Here is an 11,785-nt window from a genome sequence, read left to right as displayed (position 1 = left end):
GGGCGCGCTCGCGGGGGGTATTTGAAAAATTTTTTCGAATGGCCCCCGTCCCGCGGCCCCGGTTTTATCGCCGCAATTATAATTCCCCCCCTTTTTCACCTTTTTCTTTTTTTCAGGTTCACTGTTTGTCTTTCAAAAAAATTTTTTTATTCGATTTTTTGCTCGAGGACCCTCATCCTTCGGGACCCCTTGCTCCCGCGTCTTGGGTGGTTGGGTGACAACGGGTGACGATTCGTTTTAATTGCCCCGATCTCTTTTTTGGGCTGCAATTGAGCCATGCCTTCTAGCGGTTTAACTGGGCGTGGCTTGTTTTCCGAGGCATTTCCCCGAGGGCGACTTGGGGGATTAAGGGGGGGCGTCGTGTCCGTCTCAACCCAATGCTGTGATGGCTCGGTTCCACTTGGAAGTTGATAGAATGTGAGATAAGAGCATTTCTAATATACACGAAATCACTCAAACCTAAGAAACAAGTGTAAAATATCGAGTTTGAACACGGTGTTATATTGAACCGCTAATATCTAAGGCCCACGGTGGGCGCCAAAGCCGTTTAACCCTAAATAAGTAAACGGTGGTGTGTGCGGTGCCAAAGATACGCAGCTAAATTCAATGAAGGATATGAACAGTAAAACACGCGGTGCAATGGCCAAAACAAATCAAACCTAACTAAGTATCGGGTTCGCAAGGCCTCGAGTTAGGAAACCGAGGTCGGCGTCTTTTATCTCGAGCTTTCAAGGAATGTAAACAAAACAAAACTTATGAACAGAAGCTATATTCTTTGAACCTTGACCTCAATCCACTCTCCTTTCTCCAAAAATGATCACCCCCTTTCTGAATGGGGTCATCCCCTTTATATAGTAGAGGAGTTGCTGCACCTAGTACGACTGGCTAAATAAAGCAAATAATCCGTCGATGCCTAAATCACCGGATTGGCGGAATATCAGCGCGAGGGCGGATATTTCGCCTTCCGTTACGACGATCATCCTTCCATTATTATCTCTCGTACCTCCGTTCTCGAGCTCGATCCCCGCGTGATGCTCGGGTTACGCCCGAGCATAAGGGTAATAACGGGAGACCGAGCATGACCATGTCCTCGGTTTTACCCGTATACAAGCTGGAACAAATAACCAATGCTAAAAAAGTATCCTGGAGACAACAATCGAGGCGTTTGTTGTTAAATGCATGGACAAATTACAAAGTGTTTATTCGTAAATTGATCAATAGAAATAGAAGGTACAACCATATAAACAAAACTGTGAGAAATGGAACAACTACCAAAGATCCTTGGTACAGAATGTCTTCTTACCAGAAATCTTGGAACTTTTTGAAAGGGGACATTATTTTGTAGTGGAATAAGTACCACCTAAGCACTGAGGCGGCATAAATAAACAAATGTCTCTTGATTGTTTTTTTACACGTTCTTATGAGTTTTTCGTTATCCTTACAAAAAGTTCTTTTCCTCGTTCCTTTCTTTCTTCTTTGTCTATCACTAGAAAAAAATGTTTCTCTCTCCCCATGGCAGTTACAGATCCTCTTCTTCCAAACAAAAATGTGCACCTCTTCAGCAATGAGAAAATATCGATATACTTTCATTTGGTATTTTGGCCTAAATTCCTTGACTCCTCGATGCTCAATCAATCCGAGCAAAATAACTTTGATCTACCCTTATCTTATTTCTTTCTCAAAGCTACCATTTTTTTATTTTTATCCTTCTTCATTAGAGAAGAAACTGATTTTTCAGTGGCTTCTTCCTTGTTTTGCCTTCCCCTTCTTCAACTTCAATTTTTTCTTCTACTTCTCTCTTTTCTTCGTCTTGCTCTTCTCCAATCACAGAGAAGAAATTGATGGAAAAGTGGAATCTTCAACAGGGGTAACTTGAAAAGAAATGACTTATGTAAGAAGGAGCAGCTAATGTGGGCTTTGGATCCAAAATCTGGTTCGGACTTGCCACTATACACTACGATTATGAAGGTTTTGACTAAGGTAGAGGCCTTTACAAGTACAAAACATCCTCATGTTTACTCCCAGCTCTGGAGAATTTGGGCTGCTAGCTTTATACAAGCTGTGTGCTGTCAGAATATGCAGAGGAAGATTGAAACTCGTTGCTTCCTCAAGCTCTTGTGGTGGTTTTGGTTCACCAATGGAGGGAGGACGTTGAAGTGGGGTGGTGGTGGCTGAGAAAGTTATGGTGTAGAGATATGGTTGGTTAGTGGGCATGGATGGTGGCCTGGTGGGATAAGTGGCTCATCACAGCTGAATTTTTAGAGAAGGGCCTAAAAAAACAGAAGAAAAATTCTGTCTTTTGGACACATGGTGTCAAGAGCCTATATCTTTTAGCTTGTATTTTTCTTCCCACGCTCTACATGGAGGTGCACACACAATTAAAAGCCAGGTCAGCACTTAGGGTGATATTATTCCACTCCAAAATAGTTTATAGGACCCCCACAAAGAATAAGAATAAGTGCAACTGGAAATCCGAGACAAGTTCGTTTTTTATCCCTTTTCCCTAAAATAATCCAGAGAGGAGAGAGATAGAACATCAGCTACCATGCAAAGAATTCTGCCCTAAGCCTCCTCTATATTACCAAGTTTATTCCCAACAAAGATGATTGATTCTGAATCTTTGAGCACGAGTCATTTGATTGGTATTCGGGATTCCATCTTTCGAACAGCCGGCTATTGGAAGTGTAAGAAAATGTTTTCCTTGAATAATACTGCTCCCATGAATGGGTTGATATACATGATTTACACCATAATTGTAGGCTACCAATTAGGAACTAATTTCACTAAATAATACTAACATATGCTATCCTAAAATAGAAGATTACAAAATATTACAAAATATATTTTACTAATCGAATATATTTTTACATATTCTAACACACCCCGCGCGAAGCGGGAGGTCTACGAACGGTTAGACGTCACGAAAATCATCAAATAGTACGCGCGAAGACCTTTGGTGAAAATGTCGGCAATACGATAACGGGACGGAACGTGTAGGACACGAACTTCGCCCGTCTAACCTTTTCGCGAACAAAGTGAATGTCCATTTCGATATGCTTGGTACGTTGATGTTGTACCGATTTCCGTACAAGTAAATGGCACTTACATTATCACAATAGACCAACGTTGCTTGACGAATAGGACAATGGAGTTCAAGCAAAGCTGACAGTTAATCCAACAAGACTCGAGAGACAACATTAGCAACCCCTGCCGTATTCCGTTCAAAGACTTGACTTAGATAGGAAGTGGGTTGGCGCTTGGAAGACCAAGAAATCAAGTTATCCCCAAGATAGACACAATAACCCGATGTGGAGCGTCGAGTGTCCGACATCCTCCCCAATCAAAATCATCAGATACGATAGAGTGACCGTGAGGGATTTGTATAAACGTGTGCCAAAGTCAATCGTACCTCGAATGTAACGCAAAATGCGTTTTAATGTTCCATATCCGGACCTTGGGGTCATGCATAAACAAGCAAACTTGTTGGACAGCGTATGATATGTCGTCGAGTGAATGTCAAGTATTGCAAGGCACCCGACGAACGACGATACTTCGTAGATCTCCACGGGCGCCGCGTTGAAGAGCCGAGTTTGCCACTTTGAGTCAACCGGAGCAAGGGGCTTACATCGTGACATACCTTTCTGTCAAAAATATCCTCCGCATAAGAACTACCGAGACATAAAGAGGCTATTGTTGTCCCCGGAGACCGCAATCCCCAAAAATAGCTCGACGGACTGAAGTCTTTCATTGCAAATTCCGTAGCTAATTTGGACATGATCTTAGTCGAGAGAGTCCGAAGATGCGATTAGAATAATATCATCCACATATAACAAAATATAAGCAATATCTTTCCCACGACAAAAGATGAAGAGAGAGTTGTCAGATGTACTATGGGAGAAACCAATGGTTGCCACATATTCAGCAAAACGTTGATACCAAGCCCGTGGTGCCTGCTTCAAACCATAAAGAGATTTACGTAAGAGACAAACATGATCAGGACGAGCTGGATCCCGAAACCCCAAAGGTTGATACATATAGACAATCTCATTCAAATTGCCATGCAAGAAAGCATTCTTTACATCAAAGGCCCGGTGAATGGGCAAGAGCGAGATAAAGCAATAGTAAGAACCACACGGATAGTTGCGGCTTGACCACCGGACTGAACGTCTCGTCACAATCAACACCCTCCCGTTGAGACACCGCCATCACCTACAAGACGGGCTTTATGCCTCTCAAAAGAACCATCGATTTCTTTTTATGCCGAAAAATCCATAAAGACCGAATAATATTAGCATTTGGAGGACGAGGGACCAACTCCCAAGTCTTACTATCAATAAGAGCATTATATTCATCTTGCATAGCATTCTTCCAATTCGGATCATTAAGGGCACCAACGGGATTCCGAGGAATGGGGGGAGATGAAATTGGTGGTGACATTTAAGGCTTGATTATGGTACTTGGAGTTGGGCTTAAAATCCCATGTTGACTACGTGTAGTCATGCGATGCGTAGGGTGGGTGGTGGGGAGGGGGGCCGCCGTGGTGGGGCGGTGTGGGAGAGGGAAGGGTCTGGCGGCGGGGGAACTGCCGTGGGGGCGGTGGAGGCGGGCCGCCTTTGGCGGTCGGCGATGAAGGAGAAGAGGTAGGGGAGATCGGGTGGTGGGTTGCACGAGAGGGGGGGGGCTGTATTAGAAGAATGCCGGTCATGCAACAAGTGGATTCTCAATGGGAATTATCATCATCCAAAAAATCATATGAGGTAGGAGATAGAGTAGGCATTTGTGAAAAAGGAAAGGAATTTTCATCCAAACCACACATGCCGAGCTATGATTATTTTTAAACGATAAGTCGTAGCATTTGTACCCCGATGGTTGGAAGGGTATCCTAGGAAGACACATGGAGTGGACCTAGATTGTAGCTTATGAATTTGTGTGGAGGGAAAGAGAGAGGAAAGCATAGACAACCAAAAACTCGAAGATGAGAGTAGGATGGATTCTTTTGATAAAGAATGTGAGTGGGTGTGCTTATATGCTAAGAGTTTAAGAAGGAGAATATTGTGTAGGTACGTGGCCATGGCCAAAGCGTGATGCCAATAGGAGGGGGGCATAGATGCATGGGCAAGGAGTGTACGAACAACATTATTGATCGATTTTATTTTCCGTTCCGCCTTACCATTTTGGGGGGAAGTGTGGGGACAAGAAAAGCGGAAACACATCCCGTTTTGTTCACAAAATTTATGAAAGGACCATTATCAAATTCACGCCCGTTGTCACATTGAAAAGTTTTGATTTCTTTTTCAAACGAGTGCGAATGAAATTCGGAACGACAAGAAAACATCATAAACACGGGACTTTGTTTTGATTGGAAAAGTCCAAAGAAAATTTGTGTAATTGTCAAGAAATAAAACATAATATCTGTGGATCGGACGAGGTAAGAACAAAAAAGGTCCATACATCATCGTGAACAATATCAAAGGGCATAGTAGTAGTTGAAAGAGAGTCATAAAAAGGCAATTTAATTAATTTCCCCGGAGGCAAGAATGACAAACATTGTTTCGAGCCTTATTACATTCAATCAAATTACTACTACGTAAAGAACTAAGAATAACATCCCCTGGATGACCTAAACGGGAGTGCCAGATATGAGGAGAGATGACACTAAAAGCAGATGGTGCGAATGGCGAGATGGCTCGAAAATTTGGGAAGAATGGATAAAGATCACCCGAACTCTCACATCTCATGAGTTTGCTCCCCGTCTGTAAATCCTTCACATTAAAACCAAAGGATCAAATTCAACAAACCATATTGTCTATAGTAAATTTACGAACAGAAATAAGGTTTTTGATGAGTTTAGGTGCATGTAGGACATTTTTCGGTTTTAAAGAGGGATTTACTCAAGGAAGCCCGACCATAACCACGAATTGGAATCATGCTACCATTACCAACAATAATGCCATTATTTTTGCTCAATTGATAATAAGACGAGAGAGTACCTTGGGAGTTGGGTCATACGAGATGTGGCTCCGTGTCCATGTACCACCACGTCATCGGGCGGAGTCAACGACATTGTGTGCATAGCTTGATCAATATCTGTGGGCGCATACCCGCCATGTGATGACGAGGCTGACGAGTAGAACGACTGTGGAGGACGAGGACCAAGAACTCCCTGCTGCGAGGGGGCTGGACGCGGTTGCTGCCCGCCACGGGGCTGCTGCCATCCCGCCGTAGGGTAGGGACAAGGTGGGGTGGCCCACGGCTGTGGCCCCCAAGTCGCCCACGTGGTGGATAATACCACGACGGGGCAGCGGGGCCGAGGCCTTGTCGCCGCCGCTGTGGCTTTATGTGCGGTGATGCGGCTGCCCCCGCCGCTGCTTTGTCCATTGCCGGCCACCGCGGTTGTTGCGGTTGCCGCCGCATTGCGACCGGTTGTTTTCCGCCACGATTCTGCGAAAGTGCCACGATTGTGGGCGTTATTTTAACCATGGGGTCGTCCATTACCCGAGAAATGCCGAGGAGTAACATTGTGGGAAACAAGAGCAAAAGCAGCGGAGCCGCGTCGTGAATGGCGTCTACGGCACGGCTATCTTCCTCAAGCTCAAGCATCGACCGACAACATCAAAAGACGGGAGAGAAGTACGGTGCTGCACCGTTGTGCGAAAAGTCTTATATTCGTCCGACAACCCTCGCGGTAAGGCGAAGCACGTCGTTCGTCGGAAACTTTGTGACCGACGTTGGCAAGGTTGTATCATGCAAGAACTTTCACTGGGTGCGTAGGCTTTCACATTCGGAAAATCCACCAATTTGGTGTTGGTGAACTTCGCATCGCAGCGAGAGCCCTAGCCGATTTATTGTCCCGAAAAAGATGAACAAGGCGGTCCCAAGCCTCGGCGGTGTCCTCTGGATGAATGATCGTGTTAAGAAGATCATCGGATATGGTGCCATAAATCCATTGCCGAACAATGTCATCCAAACCCGTTCCCATAGTGCCTTAGCAAGCAAGTTTCTCGGCCGTGGCGGCCGGTGGTGGCACGGGAGAGGAGAGGTAGGATATGGTCGATCACCAAGTTGGCACGACAATGGAGCTTGAAGAGGGTAGCCCGCTTATTGTATTGGCTTCCTTCGTAGTCAAGCACAATAGAATGCATGATTTGATATTGGTGACGGTAGTCGCAGGATGCAACTTGGAGGTGTCGGCCATGGAGAAGAGGAGGAAAACGAGAGAGGGTGGGAGGAGGGGGTCGGCGGCCGGGGGGGGTTGGCGGCTGAGGGGTAGGGTTTTAGGATGCTAGGGTTTTTAGGAGAACCTAGTCTGATACCATGTAAGAAAATGTTTTCCTTGAATAATCTGTTCCCATGAATGGGTTGATATACATGATTTACACCATAATTGTAGGCTACCAATTAGGAACTAATTTCACTAAATAATACTAACATATGCTATCCTAAAATAGAAGATTACAAAATATATTTTACTAATCAGAATATATTTTTACATATTCTAACAGAAGCTTCTCTCGATTCTAACAAAATTGTGTAATCCCTCGTCTCGGAAACCTTTACTCCAGTGCATTCCTCCTTCACCAGCCTACCTAGCCAGGCAACAACTTACTTCTCAATTTTCTTAGTCGGTTGTTCTCGTCTCACACCAACCAGTATAATTATGACAAGAAAGTAGGTTTATTGAACACGTAATAGTCACTGTACAGTACTTCCCGATTCCGTCATATAACACACTGTCAAGAAACGGTTGGAAACCTTAGATTTTGGAGGAACACAATCTGCAACTGAGACACAATCCCAACACTCTGAGGTCATTCCACTACCATAAACAAGCTGTCGAGATGCGTAGTAATTCAGTAACAGTATACAAGAAACTGGAGGAGTGACGAGAATTTAAGCTCTTTGTTTTAGATAATAAGAGCCTGTTTGGATGAACTTATGACTTATGGCTTATAAGTCAAAAGCCATAAGTTAGGAATTTTAACTTATGGCTTTTGGCTTATTTTTGTTGTTTTGGCTTAAAAACAAGTGCTTCAAATCACGTTTTTATCTTACCCAAACACTACAAAAGTGCTTAAAAGCTATTTTGGCTCGAAAGCATCTAAAATAAGCCAATCCACGCAGGCTTAAATCAAAGCTCGATGTCAATAGAGCTGTCAACAACCTATCTCAAATGGCACCAACGTAAGGACAGGGACTTTTATATTGGCACAGTGAAACCAGTTAAAAACAATGCAAAAGCATTTGCATTCAACTTTAGCTCATCACAATTGTTTCAAATCAAGCTCAACGACTTAAATAACTAAGATACTCAAGAAGTAGCATCAATAACTACATGAACCCGAATTGCTAATATTAATGAATCAGACGTTTGTACTAGCCAAAGCGGACAAAGAACTCAAAACATGTTACTTACCTGTAGTTCAAATTCCTCCAACTGTGGAGCAGCCCTTATTATAGACGTGCAACCTAAGAGAGACTGCTCTTTCCAGCTGCATACAGGTCTGAATGTAGTTAAAACAAATTTCTTGAGCTTCGTAAGTTCAGGAAAATTGTAACGATCCAAATCTTCCTGCGAAAAATCAAACTACACAGAAGACACCAGTTAGTGCTAGGCTAGTAAAACAAGTGTAGATAGACACAAATTCTGTTCACTAACCAATGAAAGAGAAGCATGTACTGTAAGGACCTCCAACTGAGAGATAACGCAGGAAAGACGAGATGATATGTCATTCAATATATGGGTGTACGTACCCAAAATTTCTACTTCAACCAGCATCGGGACATTCTTAAGTAGTAATCCTTCTCCTGATGTAGTCCTTAATGTTATAAGGTTTGTATCACAAATTTTAAGCGATTCAACATAATAGCAGTACCATATCTCCAAGTGTCTCAACTTGAGGGACGGACCAACGACTTCCAAATTTACCAATGTTCCTGATCCATGAACTACCACTGTTTCGAGAAATGGACAATTGTGTAGAAAGAACTCAAGAACTTCCCCAGTCACATTTACGGATTTCAGTAGCAGCATTTTTAGAGACTTGAAATTCTGCTTGACAAGTGAGTGTATTTGGAGGTTATTAGAATGAGGTGTGCATGAAGAAGAATCAGCAGGATCAACAAGACCAAGGAGCCTCGCTGGAAAAGCATAACAGTAATCAAAATCACGAGTGTCCTCTCCACCCTTATTTAAGTCTAACTCTAGATTTTGGACTTTCCTAGAAAAGGCAAATTCAAGCCATTTGTCAATCTCATGCTGCGCGAACTTGTTTAAATCAAAACAAACCCGAAATTTTTCAAGTCTTTGCCCTTTACACATTTGCAAAGTAGAGTTGACCCATCTCAGATACTTCTTCATATGCCTTTTCCGTAGCTTGGTTTGCAAGGCTACTTCATACAAAGGTTTGGTAGCATCAAAATCAAGCCGATGAATATGTGTCCACAAGCTTAACCAGCGCCTTCAGAGGACGCTTGTGTCTGCTGCTTCCTTAACAGTAAGGAAAGACAGTATATATACCAGAATTTCATCAGGTAACTGACTAATCCGATCTTCTGCAATGCAGACTCCCTTTTGACACTACAAAGAAAAAAAGCAGTTTCACCAAACCAAGAATGACAACAGAATGAACCCCTTTCAACTAAATCAGAAGAAAGAGATATGCAAAGAGTGCTGTGAGACAAATTAAATAGAGAGGCGTTAAATTTACTTTTCTTCTACTTTATGATTTACATAATGATAGAAAATTTACTTTCTTTTTAAGTCTAGAAATATTCAAGCATATTTATTTTTCTTCTAAGTCCACGCTCTACATCAATTACAAAATATTTAGTTTAAATATTTTATTTCGTTTAGTTCTCTATAAATAGTGATGTAGTCTTTTATTTTCAATGGAAGAAACATTGTAATGAATCTAAAGCAATGAGTTTTCGTTCATTCTCTCTTCGATTTTCTCTCTCGTTTCTTCAATTTCATAACAAGAGGGAGAGGAAAGGGACAAAGTTGTCACCTTTTTTAGAGCAAATTTGTTGGAAAGTCTTACTCTCTTCCCCATTGAATGGAATGGAATGTAGCCTTCTACATAACACAAGGGGTCAATGAGAATTAAAGGAATGAGATAAAGTTTGTATGTTTAATTCTTGGAGAATAAATCAGTGCAAAAAGAGAGTGGTTAATGGCCATAACATACACTAAGAACAAATAATTCAGATCTTAGAGCCAAAAAGGGACAATTTAGAGTCTTTAGAGCCAAAGAAATAAGAAAATTCAGAGTACCTGGAAACAGAGACCTGCAAACAGAGAAAGCGATGCTTTAAAAAAGGAAAATACCTTTTTTTTACCAGGAACCAAATTGTCTTTCGATTTTCATAGTACTAGTAACAAATAATGCGAAAAAAGAAGAATAAAATAAAAGAAGACTCGGGATGGAGTATAAATTCATATATTACTACTAGTATACGTACCCGCGCGATGCGCGAATTGTTTCAAAGAAAAAAAGAACGGAGAGAAATAATAGTTACACGCATATATGGTATGTGCGAAAAATATTAGTTTAGTTATCATTTTTTAAATGCAACTAAAGGGGACAAAGTCAAGCCGAAGACGTAGAAAATATGTAACTTGAATTATAGAATTTTAGTGATTCTTTGGATGATTCTACCTGCTTTAATTCCTATTTGAGTAGGAGCAGACGATAGATAGATCTGCATCGAGGTGCAAGTAAGAAAAAAGTTAAAGATCAAAGAATAAAACATAGAGAAACTTTACCATTTATAAAGAGAAATCTAAGATTTTCTTTTATCGTTTTTAAATATGTATAAATAGATTAAACATGCATGAGCAAAGGAGGAATACGAAGCAACTTACACTTAAAAGTAGTAATAGGCCACTTGAACATGTTTGCTTTAATCTCTTCTATATATATGAATATATTCAACTCAATCCATCTGTACGACATCCAATGGAGAATAATATCTTTAAGTATTATTTATTTATTTTATTTTTATAAATTAATTCAAAGTATAAAGAACTCACATTATCTTTGTTCTTAATTCAACTCACTATGTCAATAAAAAAATTCATAAAAAAAATGAGCGGTAAGTATATCTTACCTGGAACATCAGAAGTTGACTTCCCTTTTTAGAAGTTCTTGTAACAGTGACAACACTCTATTCACTTTCTCAACGAAATCAGAGTCAATTCTGGTATAACTAAAAGCAGATCAAGATGAACTTGTTTTGGCTCTATTGCTAAATATCAACACATAATTTCATACCAACTATAATACAATAATTACAAAGTGCGATATTAAATATGGAACACAACAAAGCAACACCATATGAAGAATAAGTTGATGTAAATAATAGAGAAAAAAAGAAAGAACTATTCCTGTAGAACTATACCTGTTTTTTTGTTTGTTTGTTAGATTTCATTGATTAGCAACAACATTATACTTTACATTATATCCCAACAAAACAAAATACTCTAAGATATAAAAAAAGTAACTCTAATTACCAATTCTCAAAATAACCCAAGAATCGCTAACAAATTGAAGAGCTTGTAATGTGTAACTGCTTTTGTCCCTTCAGAAACAACATGCTTAGCAAATTCACCGGGCAACACCAATCTAACAGAAACAACATGCTTAGCTAATTTTTATGTGGGCCCATTTCTTGAGATACAACATGAATACCACTATTAGCCCTCTCAAGAAGTAAAAACAAATGGAACAACATGAAAATCACACATCCCAGCTTGCAAAAAGCATGAGATAAAATTGGAAGAAAA

The 11,785-nt window shown here is 41.0% G+C and overlaps 1 protein-coding gene across 1 annotated transcript in view; it reads right to left on the bottom strand.

The window, feature by feature from the left end:
• Positions 1-9,948, bottom strand: part of LOC132035416 (F-box/LRR-repeat protein At3g03360-like) — a 12,811-nt gene extending 2,863 nt beyond the window's left edge. Inside the window, exons 1-2 of the mRNA XM_059425686.1 lie at positions 8,657-9,948; positions 8,414-8,584 (exon numbers count right to left, since the gene is read on the bottom strand). Coding sequence (XP_059281669.1) covers positions 8,414-8,584; positions 8,657-9,358 — 873 coding nt within the window. The 5' untranslated portion in view covers positions 9,359-9,948. The remainder of the gene's footprint in view (positions 1-8,413; positions 8,585-8,656) is intronic.
• Positions 9,949-11,785: the final 1,837 nt, after the last annotated feature.

The sequence above is a fragment of the Lycium ferocissimum genome, chromosome 10, assembly GCF_029784015.1.
Source record: "Lycium ferocissimum isolate CSIRO_LF1 chromosome 10, AGI_CSIRO_Lferr_CH_V1, whole genome shotgun sequence".
Classification (NCBI taxonomy): Eukaryota; Viridiplantae; Streptophyta; class Magnoliopsida; order Solanales; family Solanaceae; genus Lycium; species Lycium ferocissimum.
Note: the sequence above shows the minus strand (reverse complement) of the source record. Positions and strands in the feature narration are given on the sequence as shown.